Below are 15,433 nucleotides of genomic sequence, written 5' to 3'. Positions count from 1 at the left end.
TTTTCAGGAAGTGAATTATGTTGGAAAGAAAAACGGTAAATGCTGTGCGCTTTCAGTCGGCTCTATCACCGTGCAAGGATCCTATTTTCAACTCAAAGGAACAAGAAGGTAGTTTGATCAAACCTCACATTTTGCTGCTTTGACAATTATTGCCAATTATGAAATTATTCATTCTTAAATAACGTACACCTGCGGATTTTGACTCTGTGTGATAAGTTCAATGATCATTTCAAAATTGACTTTCTGATCATAATTTCCTGAAGGAAACCTGTCACCTAAATTCCGCTTATATATTGCTATAACTATTTTACAACAGTCCATACGCTATGTTTTTAGGGAAACGTTATGCCGACTATTATCATAATGAGGAAATGTTGATAACTGATGTCCCATGCAGGTAAACGGTTCACTGAATATGCAGTATATTTCATTTATTTTTCCGTCAAAGACAGGCAAAGTTGTGATACTCGTTCAACTCGTAATGAAGAGAGCTTTATTCTTATGTATATGATTGTTTAGGCGGCAACATCCGACAGTATTTGGTTACTGTGATGCGAGATATTTCTTTTTACATTTCACGGGAATAAAACCTAAACCAAAAGTCTTCCCTAGAAGCCAGCCAGCGATTATGTTGACATCACGTTATGTAAATTATATATTATGAGACTTTTAATAGCTTTTCTGAACAGCCTACAACATAAAGAACATATTTATCTCCCAGAAAAAAATATATTTTCCCACCATCATTTATGAAATTGGCACCACTATATGGACAATAAATGAAACTTTATGAATAAGATTATACGCTTGTAATGAAATCAACATTTTCCTCTTAATTGGATGTCCAGCACACTAATTCAGTAATTGTAAAAACTGCGTGAAATCTCTGAAATGGGGAATATTTATATTTCTGCCAGTAGCCTAAATTTAATTCAATTTAATTTATAGGTCTATACCATACTCTTTGGAGTATTATATAACTAGAAAGTGCTATTATATAATATTATATACACAATAACAATAAATATATCTATCTATTTAAAAATAAATTAACATCAGCAGTTGTTGCAGTGGGACACGAAGATGCCATAAACTGTGATGGAATTATGATAAAACAGCTACAAATGAAATTGTTTTATTATGTGAGTTTAATTACTGCAGCTTCGTAACAAAACAAAAGCATAACTATTGACAATTCATCCATTTATATATTATAAGACAACACAGCTGTCAATGGCAAAATGCTTTTCATTGTATTAGTCATATCTCAGGTACAACGTTTTAATTGACAAAAAATGTTTTGAAAATAGGTTTTTGTGACTAAAGGTCAGACAAAGTCAGAGAGACTCAAATCCTATCATTTGTGGAATGACTTGCATACAAATGCAGAGGGAATGTGTTTTCAATGATTATGATACAGGATTACTCTCTCCTCACAGATCTATGGCTTCATTTAACATCTCGGCGGTGGTCGTCATGCTAGCAGGACTCATAGTTCTGTTTTTAATGTTCTACAAGTCATCATTTATGTCTCCGAAATGTCATCCTCGTCCTACCAATCCACTAAAGCTTGCTAAAGAAGCAGCAAAACCTATATTGCTGCTTTGGTTCTGGCCTGAAGATAAAAAGTTTGATCTACAAGACTGCAAGATGCTTTGGAAAATTGATGGCTGTCACCTCACAGATGATAGATCTTTGTACTCCAAGGCTCAAGCAGTTTTGCTATTTCACAATGCTATCCGTGACGACCGCTCCAACCTTCCCACCTCACCGAGAGCCAGATTTCAGAGGTGGATCTGGTTTAACATGGACTCACCTAACAACATACGCAAGATAGGAGGCATTGAAGCCCTTTTTAATTTGACCTTGAGCTACAGAAGAGATGCAGATATCCATGTCCGTTGGACACTGATGATTAAGAAGAACATAAATGAAGATTTTGTGCTACCCAAGAAGGAACGACTGCTTTGTTGGATTGTGGATAGTTATGACCTGCAGAATAAAACTGGGGACAAATACAGCTACTACAGAGAGCTTATAAAACACATTGAGGTGGATGTCTTTTATAGTAGGTCCAACAGCTCCTTAAAAGAAAACTATTCCCAGACTATCAGCAGCTGCAAATTCTATCTTTCCTTTGAGGATTCAATTTACAGAGACGGCATTACCGAAAAGTTCAATGAGCCTCTTGTAGCTGGTACTGTGCCCATAGCCTTGGGTCCACCAAGATTGGACTATGAGTATTTTGTCCCAGGTAGTTCCTTTATTCATGTAAATGACTTTCCTGGTGTTGCAAAACTGGTGGAGCACCTCCAGACTTTAGATAAGGACAATGAGGCTTACATGCGATATTTTGAATGGAAGCGTTTCTATGCTGTCAGACAACATCCTGTTGAGGAGAAGCATATGTTTGCACATGCCATCTGCCAGGCTTGTCATTATATAAGCATGAGGAAGGAGTACAGAGCCATACCTGATCTGTATAAGTGGATCTCGCAGTAACACTTTTGTTGATTGTCATTCCCCATCTCTCTCCCCACATTCCTCTCATGTCTTCAGCTGTTTCTGTCAAAAAAATAAAAATAAAATCTTCATCTATGTTCATTTGGACCATAAACTGACAAAGAAGATATGCCAACTAGCTGCAGATGATGTGTTGCATCATTTCCACAGCGGACATCAGAGCTTCTTTTTCGCAAAAGTGTTTACAGTGTTTTTGAAGGGATGTGAAAACTAATGTTTTGATTAAAATAAAGGGCCTTTAGAGGTGTATGATAAAACGAGTATTTGCTAATCCCAAAGCCAGGCCGTGACCCTCTGATGGTGTATGTATTTTTTAATTTATCTTCATGACTGTGGCTTCTGTTATTTATGTCTTTACTTATGATGTGCTGATCCTGTTCATGTTTTGTTTATTTGTTAGTTTTGGGGTGGGGGTCTTTTCTCTCTCTCTCTCTCTCTCTCTCTCTCTCTCTCTCTCTCTCTCTCTCTCTATCTATCTATCTATCTATCTATCTATCTATCTATCTATCTATCTATCTATCTATCTATCTATCTTGTGTCTATCTTTTGTGTGTTAATGCATTTGAGTGATTGTTGAGCAGAGCACAAATACTGGATAATATTAATAAATTAAAATGTTATTAAACATTCTTGTACGTGACCTTGTGTATTTTTATATATAGATATATATAATATATATATATATATATATATAGATATATATATATATATATATATATATATATATATAATTAATTTAATCACACAACACTGTCAATTACAATATACAGTCAGTGTGTATATATATACTATACACACTGACTTCTCCTGTTTAGTTTGCAACAATAACAATAACTTTTGTATTAGATTTATATCCTGCCTCAATGTCTTTTTTCAGGATCAGAATCATGTTCATTGGCCAGGTAGGAATTTAAGAAAATTTTGACTAATATTTCGGTAATATCACACTCAAGGTTGTGATGTTGTACTGAATATCAGCACGGTTGTGATTCGGGTGTTCTGATGTTCAATACAACCTTGAGTGTGATATTACTTTTATATATCAGTTCTGCAAGCGTCATTTATTATTTAACAGTAATAAGTGACAGCAGATTATGATATGTTTTCTATCTAAACATTAATTTTGGCTCTGCCAACACAAAACGTTCTGCAAGGAGTCTGCAAGGAGTTTTGCATGGTTGCCAAGCAAAAATAAACATTTCCTGAACTCTAGCATGAGAGCTAACCTTATGTGGGTCTAGGAACAAAAGCATGCAACCTAACCTGAATGTTCAGGCTTGGATCCCTCCCTTGCCTGTAGACTAAAAGTGCTGTGTAAGCTTATGTGGGTCTAGGAACAAAAGCATGCAACCTAACCTGAATGGTTGAGGCTTGGCTCTCTCCCTTTCCTTATAATTATAACAATTTAGTATATCTGTGAGTCTGTATTATGGTAATCTTTTTAAAGCAGACAAGGCATGTTTGACATCACTTCAGACATCATCAAATATATAAAAAATAATCTCAGAAAAGTGGGTCAAATTCCACAAAACTACTTTATCTCTTTAACCAAATGCACACATTCATGCTTGTCTATGTGACTTCTTCTTGATGTCTCACTTTTATTCACTGGGCCTCGTTTGAAGGTTTTTTAAAACATCCCTTAGTTTTCCTGCTTTGAAAACTCCTGCTCTGTTTTATTTAATTCTTAAGATTTTGTGTTAGTTTTATTTTCCATTCTAATGTCTTTTTTCAGGATCAGAATCACTTTCACTGGAATTTAACGAATTAATTTTCACTTCACTTTGCTCTCAATGTACATACAGATAAAGACATAATTACAGATAAAAATAAGGATGACAAGCTTGACAGATAAAATAGAGAGAAATATGTAGATCTATCTATGTATAAAAAATAACCTTGAATGGTTGCCAAGTAAATCTAAACATTTCCGGTTGGTTGCACCCTTTCAGTCCAAGAAAAAGCGTTAAGTTAATTTATTCAGTATTGTCATGTCTATGTTGTCTTGTGATTTCCTGTCTTATTTTGGTTCCACTTCCTGTCTGTGTCCATTGTTGTTGGTTTTACTTTCCCCCCTTTGTCTGTTTTCCCGCCTTTAGAATTACCTGTCTTCTCCCTGATTGTTTCCACCTGTGTCCTTACCTTGTGTGTATATATACTCTGTGTCTCCCTGTGTTGTGCAAGTTTGTCTTGTCTTATGTCAGAGAACCAGCGCTTTGTCCATTGTCAGGTCTTGTTTATTTTTATACTTTGTTCAACAGTGATTTTCTGTTTGTTTATTTAGTTTTTCTTAGTCTAGACTTAGTTTTGTGACATCTTGATTTCTGAGATTAGTGTACACCTTTTCCTCTGTAAGGAGTGATTTTTATTTTGTTTTGTTTAATAAACCTTTATTTTAAAACTTTGGTCTGTGGAGTTTTGCATTTGGGTTCGGGTCCATAGTTCGGTCGTGACACCCAGTAAAAAAAAGGGTCTGCTGACAGGCGATTTGGTGGAAATATTAGTCTTTTTCTAGTTATGACAAAGAATGATACATCTATATTGCACCTTTTAAGACACAGTTACAAAGTGCTTTACAATAAAGCAGAACACATTAAAACAAACCACAGTAACAACAATAAATAGCAGTTAATAAACAATCAATAACAATTAAATGTAATTAAAATGTGACGTAAGGTCTCTTTTATAAAAGACTATCTCAACGTTGCCTGGTGACCAGGGTCAAAGAAACTCAATGTTGGCCTCCTAGACATAATAGATAGTTAACCATTGACATTCTATTAACATAAACAGACAACAGTGGCTCCAGACTAGAATGTGCTTAAGGTGAACGCTAACATGGGTAAACACATTCCCTTTGACTATTTTTTGGTGTAGTATTTGTAGCATCATCTGTAGGGGTTTAAAATCTGACCACCAGCATGAGTTAGGAAAATAAATACTACAGCATAAGACATCAGACGCTCCTGAACACTTTCTTCCCTCCTAACCCTCCATTGACCATTGATTTCAGCAATTTCTCCACAACACTCTTCAGCACCAAACAGGAAGCAGAAAGCCAGTTATACAGTTTATCTTTATTTTGAAAAATAATATTCAGATTATATTGATGCCGAGTCAACAAGACGATTTTCAACACATGATGTATTTTGTCTTGTCTTTCTAGTGCTGAGTGCTTGTACAGACACATATGAATTTTTTTAAATGTCAGATTTCTCAAAGGAAGTTTGGTGTAATATTTCTCCAGACAGTGCAGGGAGCTTTAGTTGAATTCAAACTGCTAATATGTTTCTTTTTTAAATGTTTTGTTACCACTGCAGAAAAAACTTGGTAACTTAAGTATGATAAGGGATGGCTGACGTTGACTGCTGTTACTTATTGGTTTTATTAAAGGTCCAGTGTGTAGGATTCTCACGTCTCACCCTCTTCTTCCAAGTATGTAGCAAATACTCTGGCTGCGAAATTCACATAAAAGGCAAAAGGCCATATCTAGATGAGTGGTAGTTTGTCTGTTCTGAGCTACTGTACAAAGATGGTGGTTAAAAATGGCGGACTGCATGGAAGAGGACCTGCTCTTACTGTAGATATAAGGGGCTCAGGGAGTAGAGTGGGTCGTCCACTCATCAGATAATGGGAGGTTCGATCCCCGGTTCCTCCAGTCTGCATGTCGAAGTGTCCTTGGGCAAGATTCATTCAGATCAGATTACTCATAAATAACTGCTGTGTAATGTTTTTCAGTGACTCACACAGTTCATTCAACAGATCCAGAGCCTGTGAATCCATTTAATCATCAGCTGAATAAGCTGTCCTGTCCCTCAAAGTGTTTAAATGTTCCCGCATGGGGGAGGTGGCTGCGAGTCCTCATGACGACCCTGGATTGCGCGCGTCGTGCATCGTGTGTGTGCGTGCGTGTGTGTTCGTGTGCGTGCAGTGATGCTTAAGTGCCTTGGACGCGAGCAAGCGGAGGAACTTTCAGCTCTCTTTACTAACAGCATCCATCCGCATCCAGCTACTCCCTAATCTCCAGCTTTGTATACTTTGCCAACCTCTCAAGTTTCCCTCTAACCAACCAACTCTCAAAGTCTACTTGGACCTCTCCTTGTTCGGATAACTTGTTTTTTGTTTGTTTTTTTATCCATGAGTATGAACCAGTAGAGCCGCGCCATCCTCAGTGCGCCGAGAAGCGGACTTTTTCTTTCGCCCTCTGTTCCGCCTCCTGCCGCTTCCTCCTGCTGGAGCTGGAGAGATGCCCGGGGCAGGATGTGCTCCAGCCGCAAGATCCTGTGGAGTCTGCTCCTACTGTCTGTGGTGGAGGTGGGCCTGGGTGTGGCGAGCATCGTTTTGGGAGCCGTGGGCATTAGCTGGGTCCGGGGGCAGCACAAGCCGCAGCAAGGCGACGCGTCCCCGGTGTGGAGCGGACTCTGTGTATGTCCTGGAGACAAATTTTGTCTTTACTTTTCCTTATTTATACTTCCAGGGAAGGATAACTATCACCTGGGTTGTTGTGGAGGGTAGATACACACCTTAATGTCAGCCTTTTTACTTCTCCACCTTTGTGAGGAATGTTTTTTGAGGTATATCAGGCTGTATGTGCGTAAATATTGAATTAAGTATATGAGCATCATTGACCTTTTAAAGGGAAAGCCGCGATTGATTCTGCTTTGAAGTAAGGTTAATGTTTGTTATTCTTATTTTGACTGGAAGACATTAGTCTACATGTAGAAGTTATATACCATCTATTTTTAAATTGAATTTCTTCATATATGACTATGACTGTAACCTTTCGATTTGACAAGATATTAATAAAAACAAGTTAAATAGACATTTTTGCTTAATAAAGGGTTTTCATGATACAGGTTTTGTAGTATTTAAGATCACAGTGAGAAGGTTTTGGTTTGAGAATTATTCATTTTACCCGGGTTGAAGTGAAGACTAAATATTTTTGTTTCTGTTTGTCCTTTATGTGTTTGTCCATTAGATATTAGAGAGACACATGCAGCCATTCAGCCTCTGCGGTGGAAGTAAAGATCAGTTTCATTAATTCATGCTTGAATTGTTGCTCTGTGCTTCGGGAGGGTCAAAGCTTTTACGCACAATCATCCTCTCACTCTTCTGCATATGTCTCCTCTTGTTACTTTGCTACTCCAAGCCTCGTTGTCTTGATTTCGCTGCTGAGCAATGAGTTTTTGACATTTTGAATAGCTATATATAACCTTGAATCAGCTACTTTATGCCTGCTGCTGTGGCTGGGGTAACACTTTTAGCTCTTGCTGAGAATTACTGTAAGTGCCTGGAGCTCAGGCAATATGAGTCACAAAGGAAGAGTCAGATTTTTTCACATTTTACTCCCAAGGTGTGTGTTGATATGTGGGTGTGCATCAGAGCAGAAAAAAAGCAAGCAATTAGTGATGTCACATTATATAGGTTGTATAATTGAGGGCATGTAAAGTGTCTGTGCTTCCACGGTGCTGTGTAAAGTGACATGTAAAGTCACTGCAGAGATGTTATGCAGTGTGATGTCTGTGTGATCAACCTCACAGCTGTTGATCGCTGAGTCAGCCACCCGTGTCTTGTGATAACTCAAAGGTTCAGTCTCCTGTCTCCTGAAAGAGGCAGTGATTAAGAAACAGGAAGCATCTTTCTCGTTTATATCTGATATTTGTCAAGACATTTTGCTTAATGAAGCTGTTTCTTTACACATGAGATTACTTTAATTAGATATTTTAATATTGTTCCAACATACTGGACAATCCTTTGATAGCTGGAGGGTCATATTCCTGACCTGATCCATAATGACTCATTAATAATTAATAGTGTTTAATTCCTAAATCAAAATCCAATTTAAACCAATCAGTCCTTAAAAGTCCAGCTTTAGCGACAGATTTGGACGCTGTTTATTGTATTATACCTACAGATGTTACAGATATAGATAAATAAGTTTGTTTGAATCTATAAGCACAGAATTAATAATAATACTGAAACATTGAACTCAAATTCACATTTGAACTTTATTCTAATAATAAAACGAAGAAACAAACTCAAAGTAGGCTTAATTCTAAGTTCCACTGTTCCATCGTGCTAATGAAGGAAAAAAAATCTAGTAAGTGAACTTTGAGTTACAACAACTATAATTGTCAACTTTAATTTCCACTTTCACAGATAGATTCATATAAAACGACACCTCCACAAACACTGACTACGGCTTTCAACAACTTTCAGCAAAACAATGCAGCTTGCAGCTCGTCGTGCTGTCCCACTTGTAAGTGTACTCTGCCAGCGTAATACACCACCATGCTGTTCCAATTCAGTCTGCATCATTGACATCCAGGACAATATGGCTTCCTGCTCGAAGCCCACGATGACACACTCTATTTTTAGAGGGAGAAAACTGCATCTGAATAACCGAGAGTAAAGAATACATTCAACCTTTCCTGCTGTCAAGACGGGAAGGAGGTCGTGATAAAAACAGTATATGTAGTTTCTTAAGAGGCGACTTAAACTAATTACAACTTTTAAGATTGTTCATTTACTCATTTGTTAACCTCTCTCTCTCTCTTTTTAGTTTCTGGTCTGTGGGATGTGTGGAGTGCTGTGTGCTCGAAAGAGGACAGGTCTTATTGTAAGTATGTGTATATCTTTAGTTGTTTTGTTTGCGTAAGACCTGCTAGTCTCTTTTCTTGTTCTCTCTTGCATGTATTATATTCTGTTTCTTTTTCTTTAAATAGCATTTTCTTTCTGCTGCAAACAGAAAAGGCTATCTAACACACAGAGGAGTGTTTTAAAAGAAATCATTTCATTCATTTTATTCTCACTCTCACAGGTCAAATCTGTAGACATTTTTGTCAGATAGATAGACAGACTTTGTCTGACTGCTCATTATCCTTAGTCTCATCTAACCCCAAGCCATCCTGCGAAAGTTTAAGTGAGATTCTTACTGATTAGGGGATTTTGAGACATCACAGACTGCACTCAGACAATCAGTGTCCTCTGCTGTCCGCCAAGCATCAAGTTTATATATTTAATCATAAATATGCATAAAGATGAAAATACCTGTATGCATTGTGCCATGACCACTGACAGCACTCTACCCCTGGAAGTTTACAAGAAAAGATTGTTTAATTGTGTGTGTGTGTGTGTGTGTGTGTGTGTGTGTGTGTGTGTGTGTGTGTGTGTGTTGTCCTCCTCCTGAGCAGGTGCATACAGTACAGTGCGCTCTGTAAAAGACGTCTGAGGAAACCAGAGGAGACAAGCAGTCACCTCTCCTCTTCTCTTTCTGTCGCTCTTTCCATCTTTCTTTTTCCTTTAGCTAGGCACTCGCCTCGCAGTCTCTGTATGTCAGAGTCCTCGTGTTTCTCTCTGTCTCCTGTGGGGAGGGCACTAATGATGGATCAGTGTCAGCACAATCTGCTGTAACAGAGACGTCCCTCAACCTTTTTCTCCCTCTGTCTTACCCTATCCACCCCCACCTGTCTCTTTCGCTATCTTTATCCTTATGCCTCTCCCTTTTCCATTACTCCCATCGCTCTACCTTCTCTGTTCAATCTCATCTTCAGACTCATTTCGATGCACTGACTCTCTCCATCTTCCTCTCCTCATCTCCTTCTATCCCTTTCCTCCTTGTCAGTCTGTGGGGTGATGATTGCATTAGGTTGGTTTGGCTATGAACTCCTGCCAGCCGCTTTCCACACTTCACCGGGTAATGACTGAAATTGGAGATGCCTTTTTTCCCTGCAGTTAAAGGCACTAAAGGCATCTGTACTGGGAGCAGTGAAAGAGAATCTGAACTCCCAGACACAATACACACATACACACACACGAACACACACGTCCATACACAATAAATGGGGAGTCAAATCTGAATCGATTGGATTTTATTATTCACATTGCAAAGTAACAGAACTGCAATCATTTCCCCTTGAGATCCTGCAAGAAAAAATGTGATTCTCCTACTGGGTTTTCCACCTTTTGATTACAATTCTAAAGAAATAATCCATAAAATGTGATTGATTCAATAAATTAAAATCAGACACACAAGTGAGTGATGCAGAGATATTAACAGACATGTGATATTTCTGGAAGAGACAGTGTGCTTTGAAAGTGATCCAATTTTCTAATAGGAAATGAGATTTATTTTTGACTGATACACATTACTCATCAGAGCAGCCGGCATCCAAAAACAACAGAATGATTGAGATGGAAGTGCAATACATTTTGTCAGTTTGCTTACAGTTTTGTTGATAGGATATCAATCCTGCCGTTTATATATATATATATATATATTGTTATCTCTGTCTCTGTCCCTCAGATGATCCTGTTTTCAGCATGCTGTATCTGTGGTCTAATTGGTGGGATCCTGAACTTCCAGTTTGTCCGGGCGCTCAACAAACGACCAGACTCCATGCACTCGATCCATCTGGCTGCCATGACTCTGGCATGTCTGGGTAAAGAAAAAAATGCACAGCACAACATGATGCAATACAACACAACTGAACTGTGAATGTCTGCTCTGTGTGACATATGTATCCTATCATAATATAGAAATGAAGTGTCAAAGGGAGAGGATGTATTCAAAGGTTTAAATTAAAGGTAAAGGTAAAGCAACTCTTCATTTCTCACCTATCAATACTGTAAATTATCCCAAATCTTCTTATTACAAATCACACTCCTCATCTTAGCTCCACGGGAGACAGAAAAGTCAAATATTCCTCAACAAATTAAATCTAAATCTCTTCTGTATTAACAAGAGTAGAAGTCTATAGCAATGCTAAATGCTCGGAGGCTGTATTTAGGCACAGGAGTGCTTTTTTTTTTTTCTTTTAACACAGATAAAAGCTAATATCAACATGCTAAAAAGCTTATGCATGTTAATATTCCTCACAGTGACAACATGAGATGTTCACTATCTTAGTTTAGTGTGTTAGCATGCTGCATTTGTATTGACTAGATCAAAATCCATCATAGGCTGAGGCAAATGTCATCCGCTTTGCATGTATTTGTTTTATCAAACAAAGTAGCAGACAAAGACAAGTTAAGGTATCACCTGAGAGGGCCATGAATGTGTATGTCACAGAAGTTCATAAAATAGTTGTAACATTTCAGTAAATGAGGGAAAATTCTGCCCTGCTGGTGGTGCTAGAAGTCAGGGGATCACCAAAGTCAGTCAGATTTATCCTCTTGGCATCATGAACTGTATACAATTTAATCCATCCAATAGCTGTTGAAAAATTGCAATTTTGACCAACCGACTAATCAATAGACCAACATTTCCATCCCAGAGGCACGTAACTAGCATGGCTTTAAAAGTATAAAATACTAAAGATGGTACCGCATACTTTTACTTTGAAATAAAGAATTATTTCATTGTTTTTCCAACTGGTTTCCCTTTTCCTGTCTTGCCCAGGCATCTCCTCCTGTACCTTATCCACGTGGCTGACGTGTCGCCTGGCCAGCTCTGAACAGCAGAGGATGTTCTTAGAGAGGGAACACTCATTGCACCACTCGCACGAGATGAGCGAGAAGGTAGGACCTGACAGCAAAGCATCTTTATTGGTCAGCTTGGTCAACAACAGTAGGAAAGGAAAATGTATGTTTACCTAGGAAGATTTTAAAGTTGTTGTTTGGACAGGGTTTTTTAAATCAAGTTTGTTTGTGTGTCCCCTGACAGGAGATCCTGGACAACTCCAGTAATGGCATTCCTCAGATCTCCTACAATGGACACACCACAGCATCACCATGACGATGTATCTACAAAAGGCAACTTGCGCACACTGAAACAGAGACAGTTCATGAATCGCTTGCTGCCAGACAACAAATACAGCATGTACTTCTCTCTACATATCCTGCGGCATACACGGAACCTATATCCTGACTGCAGGGAGCGGAAACAGATCTGTGAACTTGGAGCAAAGATTTGGGTGATAATTCAGATGACAAACATCTGTGTGACCTTTAAACTAAAGAGCAGGAAGGATAGATCCTGTCAGATGCCTCAAAGACAGCAGCACAAACCAAGCATGCAGATGATTCACTTCTTTTGAAGCATTACAGCTATTCGAGCCCTTATCCTTCTCTCTGTCTTGTTATGGGTTTATCGAATGCAGATGTTGAGATAGCCTACAGTGAACTGTATGCATCATCTCAGTGGAATGCTACATTTGAATATGCAGTGATGCGCAATGTACTGTACTGTATATCCATGCTTGTATAACAGGAATCTAGCTGTACCAATAAATCAAACATATTTTTATAAATGCTTCGTATAAAACGGAATTCAATTAAAGTATGACAAATATGAGCGATGGTTTATCTAGCATGAATTCTTTCAGAGGAGTTTAGCGCAATATTTTTATTACAATAAACTTAGAGATAGAGTTTAATTTGCACACACACACACACACACACACAGTGTGCAGCAAGATGATCCCAAAATATGCAGATTAGGTCTTTTTCATTATGCTAAACTGGAATGTGTGTACAGTATGTATCAATGTGTGTGTGTGTGTGTGTGTGCGTGTGTCTGTGTTTGTGTGTGTGTGTTGTGAGTTATTACTAGGCTTATAGCACCAGGCAGCGTTTCCATCAATGCACTAAATGTGCAATATCACACACTGACAACCTGCACGCCACACTGTAGACATAATCAATGTGGAGCATGATTTAGGAAGCCAGTGTATTCCTATGGGACCACAGTTTAACACAGTGATGGCTTTGGCTCAGCTTGAAGTTCACACACTCGTCGTAAAGTTAAGCGGTGAAGTAAATCTATTTTAGCACCTCTCAAACCTGTAAATATAAAGTGCTTTACAAAGCAAAAGCAGAGACATAAACAATAAAAAACACAGACACTGACATGCGTGCACATAGACAGACACAGCTGTGACCTCTAATGAAGATACACAATTTCTCTGACATCCCGCTGCTCAATATCTCATTACGATGTTTGCCTAAGCCAGAAAGCACCATCCAGTGTGTGTGTGTGTGTGTGTGTGTGTGCGTGTGTTAACCAGGGCCCACAGCAGCAGAAGCCGCTGGGAACTCTTGCTGACTAAGAAACTAACGTCACTATTTATCACTGTGACAACAGACAGGAGCAGGCCATGGCGCCCTAGAGAGCACCAGATCTGCACTGTGTGTGTGTGTGTGTGTGTGTGTGTGTGTGTGTGTGTGTGTGTGAAATGCTGAATCATGTGACCTTCCGTGGTGCTGCTTTGACAGAAAGCAGTAATACTAGATTAGTCTGTGTGTGTTTGTGTAAAAGGGTGTGTTTTTCAGTGCACGTGGGTTAGTGTGTGTGTGTGTGTGTGTGTGTGTGTGTGTGTGTGTGTGTGTGTGTGTGTGTGTGTGTGTGTGTTTGTGCATGTGCACTAATTGACACCCCAGGTCACCCTAATGATCTCAGTGCCATTGCAGGTAAGAACAGGATACAGAATCAATGATAAATGGCTTTACAGCACCTTTGTGAGGTTCATCAGTATGCAACTTTCACTTTACATAACCGAGGGCATGTTGGTGATGCAACACAATACATTTTGGTGGTTTAATTTAATTTCAAACTGAATCTTTATGTCTTATTAATTACCAGAGTAAATGACTGTACTGGGAGCAGTGACCTGCTGTGGCTGCCCAGTCGGACCCCTATTAATTCCTAATCCCTCCCATCCTCTGCACAGTGTGACAGTATCACTTTGTTAGAATGTTATATGGCCACATCTCTGTTTAAACACAGTTCAATTTGATTACTTGCATCAAGTAAGCTCCTGAAATAATGATAATGCTAGATTCAAGGCATGGACTAAAATAGTAAGTGTAAGTATGAAGTATAAAAGCAGTGACCAGTTTAAAGATCATATTATATTGTAGTTTGCATGTTTCAGTACACTCAAACACAGTTACAATTAATCACATTACAACAAACCAGGAGAAGTGGGTGTATGCTTCATTTATGTTTTTTTTTGTGTGTTTTTTTTTTTTTTAAGTGGCCCATGCAGCAAAATATGAACACCCCAGTGACATGTAGGACTATGCTTGCATATTTAGGTCACCCAAAAATGGTGCAGTAGTGTTTGCAAAGAGTAAGGATCATTTTTAAATTAATATTAGCCACAGAAGATATGAAGATTTTTCAATAAATACTGGCCCATAACAAAACAGCAAAGAAAGAATTTTTTTCTACTCTTTGCGGGCTAGCTCTCCGAGTTTTCATTGCACAGTGATGAGACACATATCTTTGTAAGATATATTTTTATTTTTTGTCTAAATATAGCCAGTACTTCCTCTGTTTGGGACAATAGTCAGGAACCGGTTTGTCAGCACTTGCCCATCGATACTACAGTATTTGTTTAGTGTTGTTCACACACACACACATCTCTCCTGACGTCATGCTCAGTAAAAGAAAGCTAGAGATGCATCAACACTTGACTAAAGGAAGAGGCATGCTTGTAACCTGTCAAACTAATTTGTAAACTTTAAGCTGCTGTGGGCTGCACAAAGGGGTTGATTGACAGGTTAAAGTGATTGTTTTGCAACACTTTATCTCGATAATAACGTTTCCATTACTTGTGTATTGTGTGCTGGTACAAACCCAGCGGTAGTATACACCTGTGCCTCACCATGCGTCTCCTACATATAAATTACACCCATACTGACATAATAGAAAACTAGTGCCACCTGCTGAGATTATATTAGATAATACCTTATTCATCCCACAACGGGGGAATTCACCTATTACAGCAGCAGAGTGTAATATACACTACAGAATTAAGGTAGAAAGGGCAAAACACAACGAACAATGTGCAGTACTGAAGGTAAAAGTAGCATGATATAGAAAGAACTGTAAGGTAAAGTGACCATGATATAAACACATTGCAATGTAAAGTGACCATGATATAAATATTATTTTAAGGTAAAGTGA

General features: G+C 38.5%; 1 protein-coding gene across 4 annotated transcripts; it reads left to right on the top strand.

Annotated features, from left to right (window-relative positions):
• On the top strand, positions 1 to 12,795 carry tmem196 (transmembrane protein 196). 4 transcript variants are annotated; one of them, XM_027286120.1, is made up of 5 exons: positions 6 to 108; positions 9,086 to 9,142; positions 10,829 to 10,964; positions 11,924 to 12,042; positions 12,188 to 12,795. In XM_027286120.1, the coding sequence occupies exons 1-5, from the start codon at positions 40 to 42 to the stop codon at positions 12,257 to 12,259; spliced, it is 453 nt and encodes a 150-aa protein (XP_027141921.1). In that variant the 5' UTR covers positions 6 to 39; the 3' UTR covers positions 12,260 to 12,795. The 4 variants fall into 4 exon arrangements, with proteins under 4 accessions (XP_027141919.1, XP_027141921.1, XP_027141920.1 ...); XM_027286119.1 differs by lacking the exon at positions 6 to 108 and adding an exon at positions 6,141 to 6,948; XM_027286121.1 differs by lacking the exon at positions 6 to 108 and having other exon boundaries at positions 9,120 to 9,146.
• Positions 12,796 to 15,433: the final 2,638 nt, after the last annotated feature.

Source organism: Larimichthys crocea, chromosome XIII (genome assembly GCF_000972845.2).
Source record: "Larimichthys crocea isolate SSNF chromosome XIII, L_crocea_2.0, whole genome shotgun sequence".
In the NCBI taxonomy this organism is placed as follows: domain Eukaryota; kingdom Metazoa; phylum Chordata; class Actinopteri; family Sciaenidae; genus Larimichthys; species Larimichthys crocea.
Note: the sequence above shows the minus strand (reverse complement) of the source record. Positions and strands in the feature narration are given on the sequence as shown.

Excerpts from the sequence above, each read along its gene's own strand:
- tmem196 (XM_027286118.1), top strand. The coding sequence starts at position 1,444 with ATGGCTTCATTTAACATCTCGGCGGTGGTCGTCATGCTAGCAGGACTC.